We start from the raw sequence: 19,721 nt of genomic DNA on the forward strand, positions 1-19,721 counted from the left end.
CGAGCGGGCAGATGGAAAGGGAGTCCTTATCTTCAAGTCTTTTCTTTCTTGCACTTCTTTGCTCTTTCTGCAAATTCCAACACCTCCTTTTGGCTTCTTCTCCCCCTCTTAATCCCTCCTCCTTCTCCAACTTGGCTAACAAACCACCCCCATACCGGTCCACTGTGGCAGAGGCCCCTCTGGCCACTGCTTCCCCATCTCCTTTGCCCCATTCTGTTTCTGCTTCTGTTCTCCTGCCCAGCCCACCCAGTCCTCCTGCCACGAGGTCCTGCACACTTATTCTAGTCCCCCTACAGGAGGTGGCCAGTGTGGAGGGAGTAACCAGCTCAACAGTCAGTGGCATGTCGTAGTAAGGATATAGCAGCCCATTCCTCAAAAGTAGCAGGAGATAATGTTTCATAATGTTCTGCATCCAAACCTGATCTGATCACTAACCAGGAAAAAGGGTTAAAATGCCTTAGGCATCAAGTTTCTGCTAGAACCTGTTATCTCAGCTCCTTTCAGATCTCAGTCAAGGCTTACATTGAAATGTAAATGGAGAAAGTCAGAAGGTGCAGTGGGAGACCAGTCTCAAACCCAAGGGGGGTGGGGGCGGGGAAGGCAACAAGTTTTATCTGAACTCCAGCAAAAGAAATTATATGATGCTTTACCAAAACAATTAATAGCCATAGTATTTTTCCAGGACTCTTGGTTTTTTTTTTTCCTTAAATTCTATATTTTTTGAGCTCATGACTTTTTTTGATCAATTCTTTTTATTCACCTCGAGTTATTTTTTAACATGTTACATTGTAATGGAGATAAACATTATAAGGTCTTTGCTTTTGTGTTACATGTTGTCTGTGTGCAACTAAATAAAAGCACGCATAAAATTAAAAAATTTTAAAAATGGATCCAAATACTTTTAATTCATGTGATTTAAAAAGATTCAATTTACATTGGGTAAACTAATAAAAGTATAATGTCTTTAAAATTAACTCACAAGTCTCTAGGTGGTCAAACTAATAAAATGTTGATGTTTATAAAATGTCTAACATCAATTTTTCTAGGATTTTCTTCAACAGGAAAGAGACGGCAAATACTGTTGGTACACTTGTCTGATATCTTGTTTTTTTTTACAATAAGATGAGTGAATTAGAGTTGACATGCATGGGATTACTCAAATGTGTTTGTTAGAGATATCTGATTAATTTCCAAAATTAAAATGCTAATTATTAAATAACATTTAGTACTCTCAACTCCTTAAATTCCATGGAGTAACATACTCAAACATTATTGGTGTTTTCATAGGTGGGTAAAATTTACTCTTAATATTATGGCTGTTAAGTTCTATTCTTTAGAACAAGTAGTCTTAAAAATTGGGGTTTATACAATTATGGTTAAACAACTGTTAAAGTATTGTACTATGTTACAGAGTCTAAATTTTTCTTTAAAAACTAAATTTGGTAATAATTGTGGAATGGTCATTCTTTGTATATTAAATGTGTTCATATTTTCCAGGTATACAAGACTTTAAAGCAGGAAATTTATCAAGCTACTATTCTCTAAATTAAACTTGTCTGTAACGGTAATTTTAAACTTATAAGAAGAATAAATGTTATTGGGAATTTATTCCTATCATTTAATGTTCTATTACCAAAATATAGCCATTCTTGGGCATTTAAAAGAAACAATAGTTAAATGTAACTTAAAATATATACTTGTATTATCTAGCCCTAAGTAACAGAAATACAGAGATCTCTACTAAACACAGGTTATAGCATTAAAAGGATAAGTCAGATGACATTAAGTAGCTTAACTATATTTTCTGGGGACATCAATGACATTAAGAGTTAAATGTCGTGTTTACATTCCTGATAACCTGGACAATGTTAAAGTTCCCAAATAAAGGCCTTGTCCTCTCCAACCTTTGTTAGGCCTTGTTATGGGAACAATTTCTCAGTCCTTCCACCTTCTGGTGAAGGATTATTGACTTCTGTCATCTTCATGATATTCATTGTCATGTTCCAGATTCTGCAACATTTATCTTGTATTAATCTCATTTCAGTGCTCATGTCTTTTTGTTCTTCTCTCATAGAAGCACCTATCCCCAGATGCCTTTACAACCTGCTCTCCCGCAACCAGACTTCTACCATGGACCCTTCAATTGACCCACTTGCCCCATGTTCCCCCCTTCCAGCTCAAAGAAGCCAGAGTGGTTGTCACTCCCTTTCCCTACAGCAGTAAGGGGTTCCTAAAACTATAGGGGGGAATGAAGCCAGAATTGGGGACAGGCAGTTAGTGTAGAAATAGGGGCTCGGTCAAATCAAGGAAATGAAATCCATGAAAGCCATCTGCCTCTGGAAATCTGGAAGTTGGATTTTCAGAGTCCATTGCTTACCAAATTTCCTTGCCCTTATCAAAGACTGCAAGCAAGGAGCTGCTAATTAATGCCCCCTGGGCTCTTGCCTGGTTGAATTACTTTGGCTCTCCCCCTGCCCCATCCACTTCTTACTTTTTACATCTCACCTGCAAAACCAGGCCCAGTCACATAGGCAGGAAGGCAAGATAAGCGGGGAGAGAACTGGAGAACAAAAGATCTTCTTATAAAAACAAAAACGGGGGAATATAATATAAAGCTGCTCCCCACCCTTTATGCTGCAGCCATTTCCCTGCCTCCCAACTTACAACCTAGCTTGTCAGTGTGAACATCCTAGCTGGCTATTGGTTCATCAGTCAGCTTGCAAGTATCCTTCTCCGTTATTGGTCCCCTGTTAGCCTGCGGAATTTGACGGCTTAAGAATGGCACCCCCACCATTTTCAAGCTCTCTCTCTCTCTCCTCCTTGCTTTCATGCTCTCTCCTTCTGGCTTTCACTCTCTCTTGTACGCGCTCTCTCTCTTTCTCTTTTCCTCTCATTTTCTCTCTTACCCTGTAGGGAGACACTCTGCCTGTTTGCTTAATAAACTCCATTATGTGGAAAAAAAAAAAAAAAAAGAGTTATGGTTGAGGGCCAGGTGCAGTGGCACGTGTCTGAAATCCCAGCAACATGGGAGGCTGAGGCAGGAGGATTGTGAGTTCAAATCCAGCCTCAGCAATGTAGCGAGGCCCTAAGCAACTTAGTGAGACCCCATCTCAAAATAAAAAATAAAAAGGGCTGGGGATGTAGCTCTGTAGTTAGTGCCCCTGGGTTCAATCTCTGGTACTGAAAACCAAACAAACCAACCCAAACCAAACACAAAACATATGACTGAGGATTTTGGTCACCTGAGACCAGGGGTGGGGGTGGGTGGGAATTGACTAGAGCGTAACACAAGATACTTTTGGGCAATGGAAATGTTCCATATCTTGATTGTGGCAGGTGGGGTACATGTCTTATATAAATTTGTCAAAATTCACTAACTACTAACTTAGAAAGGATGTAAGCTATTGCATATAAATTATGTGTCAACGAAACTGATAAGAGAAACCACCAGAACTAGAAATAGATTATATAAACTTCAAAGCAGCAGAGGGAAAACAGTGGGAAAAAGACAACTGAACCAGTGCTACAGTTTGGATATGGGTATCCCTAAAAATTCATGTGTTGGGCCAGGTGCAATGGTGCATGCTGTAATCCCAGCAACTCAGGAGACTGAGGCAGAAGGATCCAAGCTTGAGAACCCTCAGCAACTTAGTGAGACCCTTTCTCAAAAAAATAAAGTGTGGCGGAAGGGGCCTGGGGATATAGCTTTCCCTTACCATTCATTTACATCAGCTGGCGGTCTCTGGGTCCCAGACCAGACTGGGCAGGGATCACAGTTGACTCTGATCACTCTCCTCCTAGTTGGAAGCCAAAACTAGGGTCTTCTTCCCAAAGTTAGGGCAGGTAAGTCTGCCCAGCATAGATGTCCTGATTCAAACAGGCTCTCAGGTCCCAGAGAGCAGGTAGGGGTGTATGTGTGTGCATACGCAGGGGACAGAAGGAGGAAATATTCAAGTGACTATGCAGGGGCCCAAGTGGCTGAACACTTGGGCAGGGCAGGGTGAGACGATAAGGCTCAAAGGGAGAGGGACTGGTCAGGATGATCTCTTCACAGGTCTGAAATTTGCATACACCAGAGAGGTTTTCAAAGTTGGAGGAAATGAGAAAGAGGGGGAGAGAAAAACAGACTTGTCTAGGTCATCGGGATGAATCTATAAAAGAGGCAAGGGCTCCTTCTACCACTGCCTAACCCTCGCCAATAGACAGGTGCTCACTCTCCCCACCTTTACTAGGAATAGGCACACATCTTGCAACACATGCAGGCACATATTCACCCCATCTGGTAAACAGATGTCCCCTCTAGACACACCCACTTAGTTCCTAGAAAAGGGGAGACTGTGTTTGCCTGAGGCAGCAGTGGTACACATGACCAGGGAATGCAGCTGAAGTTTGAAGAGTGGAATATTGTACATACCCATGGGCTGGAACCTGGCCAGGTTGGGCCATCATGCCATGGCTTCAGTAGTCTGAACAGAGAAGGATGGTGAGGTGTGAGGAGGGATAAGGGAGGCCAGGAGGCAAAGGAGGGTCAGCAGGTGGACTTGGAGTCAGTGACTTGGAGGCTGGTGACCCATGGGCTTCTTTTTATTCTTGAGAGCTGCATCCAGGAGCTTGGGGTAGGATGGGGACCAGGGCCACTTTGCAGGCAGCTTGGGTGGCTGCATCTCTGCTTTAGGTCCCAGTGTAAGGAAGGGAGCCTGCACATCAGTGCTCACAACTCTCACTCTAGGAAGTAGGAGTGAGAGCCTGGGCTTTGAGTCCTTCTGTGTTGGGGGTAGCCCTTGTGGCAAGACAGGCCTGGTTTCTCCACACCACTCTGGAAAACAAGCACTGCTCTCTTCTGCCCTATATCCCCTGGTCCCATGGAATGATGATTGCCCCATCTTCTCTAAGAAACACAAGAGAAAGTCCCCACCCTAAGTCCAAGCTGCAAGTCTGCAAGACTGTCTAGGCTCAGGGGATCTCAGGGTAATTCTTAGAGAAGTGGAAAACAGAACCCCTCTAAAGCCCTGACTCCTCCCTTGGCAAGCTCTGGGCTAGAGTCCCACATCTTTCCTCTGCTGTAGTCCTCTGATTCCAGCCTGGTCAGCTCCCAGTCCTCTACCCAGTCTGCCGCCGGTCCAGAGCCAGCTTGAGGGCATGCCTCACGGTCTCCACATTGTTCAAAATGTTGTATCGACTCAGGGCCACCAGGCGATCAAACTCCTTGGGTTCATAGGTGAAATTCATCATGCCATAGGGGGTGTCTGGCCCATTGATGACAAAGTCCCCAAAGGCCTTCTCCTCAGGAGTTTGCCGCTCCACACCTGTGGGTAGGGAAGTAGACGTGAGGCCAGGCTGGAACACTCGGGAACTGCCTGGGAGCTGATAGCCCAACAACTTCCTTGCCCTAAGACACCTGTCTGGTTCCCTATGGGTGCTGCCTGGGCCCACATCTAAGCTCTCAGGCCCATCAGGAGGAGGTATCCCAGTGTGAATGCTGAGATCCAGTAAGCAGGAGGGCAGCAATGGTCAGCTCAGGCCCTTCAGGAGTCCAGAAGGTCTACTATTGGAATAGCGTCCCTTCCCCAAAGCTCTGTAGGTCAGATGCAGGTCTGGGTCTTCCTCTTACCTGGAATCAGGTGTGTGCGAAAAGTATGGTTGACCAGGGGAAAATGTAGCACGATAGGTGAACTGGGGTCCTTAGCCTTGGTAAACAGATAGCACTCGCGGGGATTTTCCAAGTCCTCAGGGCCCACGTCAATCTTGGGAAAGGAAATCCCTCGGTCCAAGCAGTATTTCTCTGTCATCTGTAAGACCTGAGTAGGGAGGTAAGTTTCTGGCCCTGCCTGTTCCCCACCCCTGCCTTACCCTTACCTGGACTCACTCAGACCCAGGCTTCAGGCAAGTTCTGCTTCTGATTAGCTGAGTGACCTTCTGGAGTGATACTCCTCACTTGTCAAATAAAAATGTGAATAACTAGTGGGGTTGTAGAAGATTAGCAATAATCAATAATGATCAATAATCAATGCGGCCTCCGTCATTACATTTCTCCCCATCCTTCCTCCTTATGACATGGCCTCTCCTCTCTGGCCCCACTCTGCTCCCTGTTGGGGACTGATATCAATTTCACAAGGTGGACACAATGTTCATGGGATCAGTGCTGGCTGAGGCTGTATCAATTCTCCAATCCCAGGCACTCTTTGGACCTCGGAGGACAAAGAGAAAAACAAAGAAGGAAGGGCTGGTCCAGTGGCATGACCAGAATCCGCCTTTGGAAGTGGCACCAGCCAATGCCCTGCACAGTTTGAGGGAGTCACTGCTGGAGTCACTCAAAGGGTTCTGTTGTTACCATAGTAGCAGAGGGCAACAGGCCAGGCCCAGGCCCAGACTGGAATGGGAAACCTATCATTAATGGTCAAGGTGTAGAGCAGAGTCTAGAGGATGCCTGAGGACCATCTTTGACCTCTTCTTCGCAATTCCTCCCATAATCCCAGCCAGTCTCCGCTTCCAGGTGGACCTAGACTGCCAACAGTGTTCTAAAGTCTCCTGCCATAGAGCATGGCCATGTAGGATGAGCTCCAAACATCTCGCCGGCCCCTCAGAAGAGCCCTTTTTTCTCCCTCCTCCCCATTCACCTCAAGTCCCCTGCTGTCTCCCTGCTTTACCTCAAAAGGGGCCTCCAAGGAGTAGTCAAAGGACAGAATGAGGTCCACTGCCCGCCGAGGCTGCAGAATCAGTGGGAATGGAGAGTTGATGGCAAAACCTCCGTCCACCAGGGACAGGCAGTCCTGCATGGGTGTGAGCTGGTTGGGGAAGGAATCCTGGTGTGTGTCTGCAAGGTATATAGGGACAAGCACAGTTGCTCTTGCTAGTGACCCTCTTTGCATTTGTAGTCTCATCCTCTCTGCAGAGTTCTCTCGCTCCCTCTAACAGCCAGGGACTCTCCCACACCAGCCCTCCAACCCTGCTTTCCACCTCTTGGCACAGTGACCAGAGAGCTCTTCTTCATTGGCCCCCAGGCAACAGAAGACCACAACTAAACACTCCTACATCCCATGACAAAAACTAGTGCTGGCCCCAGTGAGTCACAGGCATGAGCAGAAGTGGGCTACCCACTCCCTACCCAGAGCAGAACCCACCTTTCCAGGCCATGAACTCCCGGCAGGCCACATAGTCCTTGTGCAGGCAGAGGCCCCGGGTGAAGTTGAAGTTCTGGGCAGAGGTAAAGCGGGAAGTGAATATGTCCATCAGGGCCTGGGAGAAGGGCCCCTGTGGGGTAAAGAGCCTGGTACGTAGACATGTAGGGTCACGCAGCTGGAACTTCTGGCAGTCACCTAGGTGTGTGTGAAACATAGTGAGAAGCGGTACCTTCTTTGTCCAGTGACCCTTACAGCTCAGAGAAGCTCTCATCCTTCCCACTCTGTACCCTCCCTACCCCTCCTCTTCTTCCAAACCCCCACGGTCCTCTGACTACTGCTTCACAGAACACTTTTGTGGTACTGGGGATTGAACCCAGGGCCTCACATGTACTACTAGCAAGCATTTCCAGACTCCCACCCCATCCTCACTCTACTTTTTTTCTTTTGAGACAGGATCTCACTAAATTGCCCAGGCTGGCCTCAAACTTGCAATCCTTCTGCTTTAGTCTCCCAAGTAGCTGGGATTATAGGTGTGTCACCACACCCAGTGACCAGAATCCTTTTTAAAAGACTTTTTCTTTTGTGGCCTTGTGTTTTGAAAGTTACCAATGACTTTGCATTCATTAAATAATTAACCTCCTACCCTTCTGAAATAGTTGTATATACAACTTCTGATCAGAATTCTATCCCTTAAACACTGAGTATTGTATTTCTGCTAGGTATGAAGGATACAAAGGTGAATAGGGCTTGGCTCTGACCAGGCATGTCTCAGGTTTACTCTGGTAGAATGGTCATATAAAGAGATAATGAATCATAACACTGCCCTAGGTATGAACAATGATGGGACATGCACACAATCCTAGGGGATCAGGGTGGTAAAACCCTTCAATCCGCCTAGAGGGATAGAGTGGAAAAGAGAAGACTTCTGAGAAAGTGATACCTGAGCTGAATCTTAAGAGTTGAGCAAAAGTTATCCAGGAAAGAAAGCTGGGAAAGATAACTGCATAGCAGGACTCTCCCAGGCTATTTAAGGACCAGTTTGAGAGGGAGACATGAAAGAGTTAAGAAAAAATACCTGGTGATCCTGGGCCAAGTTCATCTAATTAGAGTTCAAAGCAGAGAACTCAAAGGTGTGGTCTTATCACATCCTAGGCACCCAAGGACCCTAAGTTAGAGGTCATTTCCTCAGGACTTCCCTGAATTCCATAGGACAGCCAACTTCTATTTTATCCCTTCCTTCATTTTTCATCCCTCTGTCAAGTGGTAGTGGGGGTTTGGGTCTCTGCCCTCACCTGTGATGTTTACACTGTCTCCGTGCCAGTCCAGGAATCCCAGACCCAACCCTGCAGTCTTCAGGAAGATCTCATCCAGGCTGGCTGCAAAGGCACTGCCCCACATACCTAAGAAGACAGGTAGGCCTCCCTCGTCAGGGCCTGGTCCAGGCACCTGCCTGTCCCAAAGCCCTTCACTCTAGACTCACCCTGTAGGTAGCAGATGCGTGGCTCGGGCCTGAGGTGCAGCAGTCGACCCATGAAGAATTCTGAGCCAAAGAGCTCAATGGGAATATAAGCCCCATACTTGGGGAAGCCGACCTCATGGGGGGTGAACTCACACCACTCTGGGGGCCCAAAGGAAGGGCAAGTCACCAGGGGCTTTCCATCAGCACTCTCAAGCCTAAGCAGGAATCTTGCCTTGCCAAGAACAGAAAGCAGCAACCCCACTGTGCTCCAAGGTCCCAGCTTGTGGCCACCTTCCACTTGATAGCCCTGGTTCATCCTTCTACAACCACCTCCTCTGTCTCCTTGGTCTCCACACCCAGGTACCTGCAAAGTCTTCCCCACGGATGTTGGTGTGGACATTGACACTGGCATAGATGGGGTAAGGATTCTGACCCTGGTTGATGGCCTCCTGTTGGTCAGACAGCTTGGCAGGGTTTTCCTGGGCATCAGAGAAGGGAGACAACTTGGTCATTTGAGAGTCTCTTCCCCCATGGCCTGAGATTAGCACTCCATTGGGTGTGGCATGCCCACAGAGAGTCTGAGTTGCTAAGGCCAGGGTTGTAGAGAGAGCTGTCTAAGGAAGAAGTATAGGCTGCAGCAGAAGTCAGGTCACTGTGGGTTTTGTACAATTCCAGGGTCTATGGAAATAGCTTTTCCTCTTCTTCCCATTCAAAGAAGCATATTAGAACACAAGAGAGTTTGACATTGAGAAGGTAGTCTAATTTAATTAAAAATAAAATTATTAGGAAATGTTGCTTCTTGGCTTAGAAATGAGAAATCATTGGTGACATACAACTCAACTGAGATCCATACACAGTGAGTCCAGCAGCTCTGAACCTCATTGCCCTGGACAGGCTGGGCCTGCAATTCTAGGAGTAGCCACCAGGTGGTAGGAGTCAGGGTTGCACTGATGGATGAGTGGACCTGGCATTGTGACTCAGTGAGAGGAAGAGCCACTTTTGAAACATACCTGTGCTAGGGCCTTACTCCAGACCAACTAAAATCAGTCTCTGAAAGTGGGGCCCAGGCATGGATATTTTGAAAAACCATGTAGGAGATTCCAATATACAGACAGAGTTGAGACTAGCAGAATGGCTCTCCCTCCCCAAGGATTAGAAGGCTGAAAGATGAAATAGTGTCAGCCCACCTTGGTGTCTCACCCTTTCCCCTAAGAGGAGCTCACCCCTCAGAGACAGTTTTGCAAGTCTCATATCTTAGGCTAGAGGATAAGGTAGAAAGAAGAGCAGGAGGTAAGAAGGGGAGAGAGTGTATTTACTTCTTGCTGTTCTCTTACCTCCTGGTTCAGAAAATACTCAATGAGGAGGCCCCAGAGGTCAACAAGGGACACACAATAGCCGATGCTCTCCCGGACCCCCAGTTCCTGAGTGTAGTACTGTAGCTGCTCTGTGGACATTGCCCCCATTTTACTGCTACAGACCCGTGCCTTGACATGCTCAATGCAGTCCTGCAAGGCCACCTGGGACCAGTCTGCGTCCTTGTAGAGTGTGGAGATGCACCTGGGGATATAGGGGAACCTATGAGTTAGGGACAAGGGAGCACAGCAAGGGGAAGGGGGATCCAGGAGTCTGTGAGTGACCCTCCTCCCCATCATGTGCGCCTGATGCCCTCATTCAGAGGGGCCCTTGAGATTCAACCTCTTTTTTCCCTTCCTCACCCTCTTGAAGATAGGCTCCCAGTTCCTTCTCACAACCCTATCAGATTAGGCCACATCCCTGCCCTTCAGAGCTCACTTTTACCCTGTACCCTGCCCTGCCTCACTTACCAGGTGGACCCAGATACCCCACTCAGGTAGGTCACAGCATCCAGGAGGCCGAGCTCCTGCAGCCCTGCCAGGCTGCCATATAGGGAAGTCATGGCTCGGGTTCCACCCCCAGAACCCAACACAGCTACCACAGGCACCTGGGCACAATAATAAGGACAGCAACAACCATGACTGCCACTGTGCTTTAAATATTATTGCTTATCTATGTCAGATAGTATAGAAGCCTTACAGGTTTTACCTCCTTGAATCTCCACAGCAACCCAATGAGACCTCTATTTTGCAAATGAGTAAACTGGGGTGCAGGAAGGTCAAACAATGTGTCCAAGATCATACCATTAGTAAGTAATGAGCTATCAAACCCAAGCATTATGGCTCCAGAGATGATGCTTAACCAGTATTCCAGGAAGGCAGATTATCTGAAAGCTATATTTGACTCACCAAAAAGTTAAATCAGGGTTTCTCAATCTTGGCAATGCAGATATTTTGTGCTGGATAATTCTTTGTTGTGAGGTGCTGTCCCATAAGTTGGGGTGGTTAGCAGCACTCCTGGACTTTACTCAGTAGATTCCAGTAGCATCCCTCTACTTCCCCTACCCCAGTTGTGACAATAAAACATACCTCTAGATAGTGAAAAATGTTCTCTGGAGAATGGGGACAAGACTGCCCTCAGTTGGGAACCACTAAGCTAAAGAAACAAAGACCAGCAAGCAGCCTGAACCTGTGGGAGTGGTACCCAAATACTTAGCAGGATCACTGGTGTGTGATAGGATCAGACTCATAGTGGGGGTCATAGGGTAGGACCTCAATCTGATAGGACTGATGTTCTTATAAGAAAAGGACAAAAGCTGGGCATAGTAGTGCATGCCTGTAATCCCAGTTCGGAAGGTTGAGGTAGGAGTAGGAGGATTCCAAACTTGAGTTCAGCCTGAGTAACTTAGTGAGACTCTGTCTCAGGAAAAAAACAAAACAAAAACAAACAAACAAAAAAACACCAGAGAACTTCCTCTCTCTCTCCTCTATCTCTCCCCTTCTCTCATATACACACATACAAGTACACACATGCATGTACAGAGGAGAGGCATGTGAGATCATAGCAAGAAGGACATCTACAAGCCAGGAAGGGAGGACTCATCAGAACCCAACCCTGACCCCTGAACATCCTGGATCTTATCTGCTTTTGGAAGTTAAACAGGGTCAGGCCTGGTTGATGACACCTTGAATTTTGGACTCCAGCTTCCAGAACTGTGAGAAAATAGATTTCTGTTGTTTAAGCCACCTACTCTGTGGTATTTTGTTACAGTGACCCAAGGTAACTAAGACACCTACCCTTGGCCAGGACTATTTAGCCCTTGTTCCACAAAGGGTCTCCTGACTTTCTTGATTATTCTCATCAGCTCAGGAAAACAAGCCTAAATCCCATGCTTCCTCTAGGCTTTCTGTAACCTCTTACCATACAAGTTCCCTTAAAGAAAGAGGCAATGTTTGGTCCAGGAACCCTGAGATTCTACTCTGCCTCCATTCCATACCTGGTCACAATGTAGAGCCTGGCTCAGTCCCAGCACCTGCTGCAGGGCCTTGGACACAACCTGCTTCCTCTTGTCCAGAAACTCCTGCTCCCCATCACAGAGGTCAAAGCCAAGTCGCAGGTCCAAGTCCCCAGAGCTGCCTCAGAGGGAGTGGGGAAGGGTAGTGGGTGGCTGTTCAGTGGAGAGGAACCTCAAGCCCAGCCCAATTTCTCAGGAGCAGCCCCATACTCTGTGGAACCCTTCAGGAAGATCTTGACAGGTGTGTGTGGGGTTCTGGGGATGTAGCTTAGTGGTAGAGTGTGTACTTAGCAAGCATGAGGCCCTGGGTTCAATTCCTAGCACGCCCCCCTGAAAAAAATTTCTAGCAAAGTCCCACCAGATCCAAAATTGGGGAGGGAATGTGGTTCCCATGAACTGAGCCAAGTGAGCCAGATAGCACAACAAAATTTGAGTAATTCCCCACACTTCCAGCCCAGCCCCAAAAGGTCTTCTGCTGGAAGTCCCACCTCACCTCATTTCTGCCTTCACATTCAGAGCTACCTCCTGGCCCTGAAAAAGACATCAGCACCATCCCTAAGCATGCAGAGCAGGACTCTCCCAGGAAAGCTGTCCCATTTTTGGTCCCCATTGCTCAGGTAGCTCTGGCCAGATGTGAACAGTAAGGCTAAGCTCAGGGCTGGCCTGATCTTTCCCTTGTTCCCAGACCTTTCTTGGTGGTCACATAGCAGTCAGGGGTCCCTGGCACCCAGATAGAACCTTACCTCCCCGAGGACCATAAGGTGCTGTTCCTCCTGGCCTAGGGGCAGAGTGGAGATCAGGATGCTCTGCTTTCCCAGTTGGCTGGTTTGCACCTCAAGCTCAGCAACTGGCCCACACTGTGAAGAAGACTCCAAGGATCAATCCAGAGTGAAGGAAAATGTGGCTCTGGAGCCTCCTTCAGCCTGGACAAGCCCATCATCCCACCCTTCACTGTGCTCCCTCACCTGTAGAACTGTGAGTTTCTCCTCCAGCTCCACATTCAGCCTGCAGCTCAGCACTGGATTCACATGGAAGGTAAAAATGGGTGGAGGGCCTGGTTCCATGGATGGCTGCAGGGGCAAGAGCTGTGGCTTCTCATAGGCCCCAGGCACTGCCAGCTGGATCTGCCTAAAGCCTGAGGGCAGAGAGACCAGGTGAGGAGTAAGTGTACCTCATGACAGTAGCACCCTGGACAGCAAAAATTCCTCTCTTCTCTTCCCCAGGAATCCCAACTCTGCTCACCCTTCTCTCAGGCACCTGATCACAGAAAAGCATCATGGAAGGCTCTTGGGTTCTATAATCAGCCATTTATAATTGGGGCCCCTGGGGAGTGTGGAGAATACACAAATGCCTAGGGAAAGGGTAAAGGTGGGAAGTGGGGAGGCAGAGGACCCCTGGCCATAGCCTATAGACCTGGCGATTGAAATTATTACAGTAATTATTTGATATGTAATTATATAAAATTAGTTATTTATTATATTAATTATCAATTTTCAACTGGTAGTGTTCCCCATCACTTTCTCCCCATTCAAGCTCTGTGCTCATTGCCTTGGGGAAGGTTTATGAACAGAGAGAAAATGGAATTAGGTTACAAGTTGTTCTGGCCTTAGTTTCTAAAAGTGGAGAATATAGGAAGTAGGCAGAGGAGGTTACAAAGGAAGAATGTGATTCATGAATGCAGAGAGAATATGTTTTGGGGAAGCAGGGGAGGGGCAGTACAGGATAGAAGTTGAGACCCAGGCTGGGAAGAAGCAGAGACAGACCGGTGGTAAAGGAGCAGTGGGGCTGCTTCCTTCCCTGCTTCCTACCAGGGGTGGTATGCAGACCAGAGGGAAATAACTTTAAGATATAAAGGCAGTGGGCACCACAGATCAAAGGAGAGTCCCAAATCCCAAACACAACACGAAAACAACAGAGACCCAACATTCCCAAGGATGGTAGACCCATTGGTTGGGGTCCTACCCCTTATAGTACTTCCTTGCACTAGATAAAACTAGAGACTTGATGTGCCCTCAGAGAGGGAGAGAATTAGGGAAAACTGGGAATGTGCTATTTCATTCACATGAAAGTTTATGGAGATATGGATATGTTAGTCATAGGAAGAAACAATAGATTTCAGTCTCATTAACTAAAAGAAGTTAGTGATTATTCCTGTTTCATGGGGTTGCTGCTAGGATTACGAGATGTAACAGATGTAAAGTGCTTAACACAGCATTCCATTAGTAAATGCTCCATGCCACCTGAACAGCATTCATCCCAAAGGCTCTGACTCTCCATATGGGAACAGATCTTAGCTGTCACACTATCTCAACTGTACTCCCACATCTGGATTCCTCCTCCTGAGTCTATGGCAGACTTCAATGGTGGCCCGAGCCCATTAAGAACATGCCCAGGCTTGTCTACTGGTCACAGAGGTAGAGAACAGACACATGGAACAGAGCCAGAACCAGAGCCCAGGCACATGAAACTACCCCTGCCAAGCCCAATCTTAATCAGCAAAGTCACAGCTGATTGCCAGATGTGTGAGCTAAATAAGTGCTTCTTGTTGTATGCCACTGAGGTTTTGTGGGTATTTGTTTTAGAGCAATAGTTGGATGGATAGAACCTCTATGCTTGAACACTTCCATAATTTTGCCTCCTCCGGGGCAATCTATTCCATCCTTGGTCAGTTTTAAGCAGTGAAAAATTTAGGAACTTCCTGTCCTAGACCCATCTTCTTGATATCAGCATTTCCCCAATGCCTTCCCTCCTCCCCAAAGCAGAGAAGGCAAGACCCAAGGCCCTGACCAGACTTACCATACTCTGGATGTGGGGCTGTCCCATCTCCCTTGAGAGTGCCCTGGATTCTCAGACAGGGATGAGCCTGAGGAAGGCAGAAGTCTTGGGAGCCAGAGCCCATAGGGCTCTCCAGAGGTCTGGACCAGGTTGAAGTGAGGGAGGAGTATCTGGGGCAAGTTCCAAAAAATAGCTATCCAAGGACCAATAACTTATGGGCAGGGTCTTCTTTAGCAGGCCTCAATGTTGTACCATGTTCCCCTCCCAGGACACAGAGTAAGTCAGCCCTGGAGGGCAAGAAGAGTGCAGGACTCTGACAGTGGCTCCTTTGACAGTCTCAACAGTCAAGGTCTCAAAGGAATAATGGCTGTGCACAAGGTAGGAAGCCTAGGTCCTGATCTGTCCACCCAGGCTCAGGACAGCTTCCTATTCTTCATCTCCCCTCTAAGGAGAAAAGTAAGCATCATGGACTCAGTCATGGATTCCTTTCTGCCCCCTGGTCCCAGATAACCCCAAGCCCATCTTCCCTACTCACCACCAGGACTCCATTGGTGATGACTTCAGATGCAGGCACTTGGCTGCAAAGGAGGAGCTCATGAGCCATTTGGCTCCATTGCTATGGCTATTACAACAGTGTTACCAAAACACCTGGAAGAGCCTGAGGAGTATTAGGGTTGGGGGGTGGGGGACCTGTCTGCCAACAAATAAGTGGGTATCCAAAGCAAGCTGTCCCTTCTAAGGCCAGGCCTATAAGATCATCATAGGATATGGTAACCAGCAACTAGGAACTGCTACAACTCATGTCTCTGCGAGTCTGAGAGTAAATGTGAGGCATTGACTCTGCCTGGACTCACCTCTTCTCCAGAAGAAATTCCACCTGCAGCTCTCGTGAATCCTACATGGAGGGAACATGGGGGCACCTGCTTTTAAAAAGGCTATGAAAGTCTCAGGGACATCTCTGACCCTCAACCCTGCTGGGTTCCAAGGACTAGAAGAGGACTGTCATGGCTTCTCATGGACACAGGAAAGCTTTCAGAAGTGTGTGCTAGATGCTGTTCTAGTTATTGAGGATTCAGCAGAGACCCAGACAGACTAAGCACACTGTCCTCTAGGAGCCCACATTTTGTTTTCACACAGGGAAGCAGTATATGCTTTATAGGGTTGATGTTGCAGGATGGAGGAAGGTCTGTCTTGGAGACTTGGTTGTCTTTGTTGACAGGAGCCCCCTCTCCCACTGGTGGCTCTGGGCTGGTATCATCTCTTCCAGCTTGGCTGGCTGCTAGCCCAGATGGGACTCACCTGCTGACTGAGTGGAAAGGAATGTCTGTGGGGTTGGCCAGGCTTGAGACTCCTCAGGTCAAACAGGAGCAGGGAGAGCTGGTCACTTCCCAGAATATCCTTGTCATAGAGAGTGAGCTCCAGGACATTCTGATAAGGAAGCAGGCAGGAGGTAAGAAGCTTGGAGAAGCTCCTTTCCTTCTGCAGACTGGTCCATTGTTGGTTCTCACCTTCACAGCACCATGGATCTGGTAGTGAAAGGTCTCATTCCACTCTGGGTCACTGCAATTAGCCACCATCCTTGTCTGTGCAGGGATAGGGGATGCCGTGGGCAGCCACAGTTGCACATAGCAGTCAGCTTTGGACACTGCAGAGAGAGGTCCTCAGCCTCAAATTTCTATTGCTATAAAGGTTTCCTGGCCTAGAGGAAAAGAAGCAGGGTGGAGAGGAGGCTGCCCATGTTGTGTGGTGGGGTGGAAGTTGGGAGCAGGGAGTTTTACTGTTCTTGACTCCAACTTGACTAGTTACATGTCCTACTCAACTGAACATAAATCCTACAGTGACACATTGAAAAAATCACATGGAGACTACTGAGTAATTCCCAGAAATTGTCTGGTTCAAGCAATAACCCTCCCACCCCCATCACCATGTAAACACGAGCATGGAAAGTAGGCATCAACTTGTGGCAACAGATACTCTTTCAGGCTGACATCTAGATTCAGGGAGGAGTCTAGAGTCTGCAGAACTCTTCCCGCCAGTGGCCCCTTCCTGTCTGCCCCTCACCTAGGCAGCCTTGCTTAATAGTCAGCAACAATCCTCCCCACTCCAAATATGTGCACACACACTCACATACACACATACATACACAACTTAAGATGAACTTGGGGAAGCCCTAGGAAAAGGAAGAAAAGGTGGAGATGGGTGTCACTCACACAGGTCTGTGTCCTGGATATTTCTGGCTCTCAGCACCTTCACCTGGAGGTCATAGTATGGGTGAGTTTCCTGCTGAAACAACAGAACTCCATGGATTCAGCTCCAGAAACCTGGGGGTGGGGTCTGATTTCCCTCTAGTGATCCTCAGCTCAGGTCTCCCTGTGTCCCATCAAGAAGCAGCAGCTTGGTCCAGAGTCACTGATGTTACTATACTAGAAGGTCTTTACCTGGGAGGACTTTACAGGGCCTAGGAATTGAGAATTCAGCATTGGTAATGAACCTAAACCTAAAAATCCATCAGTCCTGGTTTCAAATCTCAGCTCGGTCATGAGCTAGCAGAACAAAGTATGGTTGTCATAACCACAAGCCTATAGCTCCCTTGGACTATGGTGCTTCTGCTGTAGACTGAGGATGGAGTAATGTGTTTAAGGAGATTAAATATTAGAAAAGAAATCTGTGATTCACCACACCCATTAACTCCCTGAAAGAGGCTGGAAGACAGCCTAGTAGGCAGCAGCCAGGTGAAGGGAAGTCAAGAGTCACTGGCTTGTACTGGTTCGACAAGTCATTAAAGGAGATTGCAGCTTGGATGCAGGAGAGATAACATCAGATTGCAGTTTCCAGGGAGTGAAACTGTCCTCTCATAATTCCCCCCAAATTCCTTATTCCTTCTACCACAGTGGGTTCTATAGCCAGACAAGAGCATTCTTGGAAAAGTCAATCAAAGACAAGTGCCCTCCATTTCCTATTTGGAGGGGATTATTTTTGAGAGCCAAACCTTTAGCCAATATCTTTAATTTAAGGTCTACCAGGTTGTTTGGTGGTAAGTCCCATCTCAAGTCAAAATCAAGTGTAGGGGCTGGCCTTTGACCTCACAAAGGATAGCAGCTCCCATAACTTCCAGGTAAGATCAGTACATACCTGCAAGTGCCTCCACTGAGGTTCCTTCTTTTTCTTCCGCAGCAGCACTGCTCCCAGGAGGGGTAGCCCCTTGCCTGCCAGCCACCTTGGCCAGAGGGCCCAAAGCATGGCTGGGTATCCCAGTACCCAGCAGGGAGCCCCTGTTCTCCCACTGTCCTGGCTACACTCACTGTGTTCAAATCTCACAGGTATCCCTGGGGTGGGGAGGGTGGAGCCTCTGCTGTGCTGAGGACTCAGGGCTGGGTGGCCAGCTGAGGGTGGAGGTGGGGTTTGTCATGCTCCAGGAAGTGACTGGAGCCTGATTACCTCAGGCAGGAGGCAGTTCAGTCTAAGAAAGTCTTGGAGTCTCTGGTTAGCACTCTGGTTCCCCAACTCACTTCCTCTGGTTATCATTAGGCTAGTTGTGAAAAATAGATACCCAATACTCACTTTTGATGGCCCATTTAGTGGGTTGGGGTGAGCCCAGGTATTCCTATTTCTGATCAGCCCTCTAGAGAGCCAACACAGCCCTCCCATTAACAGCAGGGAAGTGGAGTATCAGGAACTAGCCTCCTCCAGCTGCTGGAAAAGCTTAAAAACAACCCATTTTCTGAGTTCTACCTGCCTCAGGGCTCTGAAGCAGAAACATGGGAATCTCTTCCTCAGCATTTTCACCTGGACTCAAAGATGTTTCACATCTCTCTTGGCCTCTCTCATTTATTCCCCAAGTACTGAAGAGCCTGCTGCATATTACACAGGTAGGAGGGTCCTGCATATTCTGTAGAAATCCACAGGTCTCATGACTCCTTATGGCTTTTACTAGGGTCCCCTTCCTGGGACAGTGGGAATACCCATATGGCTCAGAGGCAGGTATAAGGTCAAGTGGCATAAATAAGGGTGGGTAAAAAGCAGGTCTCCCTGTCCTTCAGGTGCTAAAGAAAAAGGATCTAGAATCCTCCCAGCCATTGTAGACTCTGACTGCAGATATATGTGATGTCTCCTTCTCTGTGAACACAATCTTCTAGGTGGTTGAGATAGGCAGTTTCCAGGAAAAGAAAGGACTTCGGGGGCAGTGAACTATTGGAAGATGCATTTCTTTTCTTCAATCAAGATCCAGTCATCTCCACTCTTCCCCAAGCTCTAGAGTTGGAGGCCCAAAGAACATCCAACACGGCAATTTAAGTTGGACATAATAGCATACGTGTGGAGGATGGTAAGTTTAAGACCAGCCTGGGTTACTTAGTGAGACCCTGTCTCACAAATTTAAAAAGGCTGGGGATGTGGCTCAGTGGTAGGCACTTGCCTAGCATGTGTGAGGCCCTGGGTTTAATCCTAAAACAAAACAAAACCCCCACACAAAAAAGGTGATTCAAGTCCAAAATGAACCAACTGGGCAAGAAACTCCCAGAAACAATGGGGATGGGTCTGCCATGGGAGGTCAATACTCAAGGGCCTGTTTCTGCTTGATTTGGGCTATGAACCTAAGCCCTAGGGGGACGGTTCTCAGAAATGACCAAGTTCAGTTATCTTTTTGGAGCTGGCCAAAGTGGACTAATAATTCTCCATTTCTCAAACATCCCTAGGTCCTCACTCCTACCCATTCCAAATCCTTCCTTGCACCACCCTTCTAGTCATCCTGAGTTGCAGGAAAAGGCATGAGACCCTGCGGATGTGAAGTGAAGGGGAAGACAATGTGGATTATCTAGAGTGACTGTGAGCCTGTAGGACACTGATGAGGAAAATGTTCTGTATGTGCTGTCAACCCATTAGCCCCCAGTCACACTTGCTATACAGACAGTACAGAGAAGCATTCATTCTAATTTTTTTCTTAGTCACTAATTGGCTTATTTTCCTCTATTTTTGGTTAAATTAGTATCCTTTCACTATC

General features: G+C 47.5%; 1 protein-coding gene across 2 annotated transcripts; it reads right to left on the reverse strand.

The window, feature by feature from the left end:
- Window positions 1-1,623: 1,623 nt before the first annotated feature.
- On the reverse strand, window positions 1,624-19,647 carry PLA2G4F (phospholipase A2 group IVF). 2 transcript variants are annotated; one of them, XR_013761669.1, is made up of 21 exons: window positions 17,855-19,647; window positions 16,933-17,005; window positions 16,231-16,367; window positions 16,022-16,150; window positions 15,577-15,617; window positions 15,258-15,300; window positions 14,744-14,810; window positions 12,913-13,082; window positions 12,691-12,804; window positions 12,441-12,478; window positions 11,930-12,065; window positions 10,404-10,540; window positions 9,915-10,137; window positions 8,945-9,059; window positions 8,602-8,739; window positions 8,414-8,521; window positions 7,122-7,316; window positions 6,648-6,814; window positions 5,612-5,798; window positions 4,415-5,306; window positions 1,624-2,010 (listed from the first exon to the last, which is right to left on the reverse strand). XR_013761669.1 is itself a non-coding variant. In XM_079126132.1 (20 exons), exons 1-20 carry the CDS (start codon window positions 17,960-17,962, stop codon window positions 5,101-5,103), a joined length of 2,532 nt encoding a protein of 843 aa, XP_078982258.1. In that variant the 5' UTR covers window positions 17,963-19,647; the 3' UTR covers window positions 2,990-5,100. The 2 variants fall into 2 exon arrangements, 1 of the variants encoding a protein (XP_078982258.1); XM_079126132.1 differs by lacking the exon at window positions 1,624-2,010 and having other exon boundaries at window positions 2,990-5,306.
- Between the last annotated feature and the right edge of the window lie 74 nt (window positions 19,648-19,721).

The sequence above is a fragment of the Sciurus vulgaris genome, assembly GCF_902686455.1.
Source record: "Sciurus vulgaris genome assembly, chromosome: 2".
Classification (NCBI taxonomy): Eukaryota; Metazoa; Chordata; class Mammalia; order Rodentia; family Sciuridae; genus Sciurus; species Sciurus vulgaris.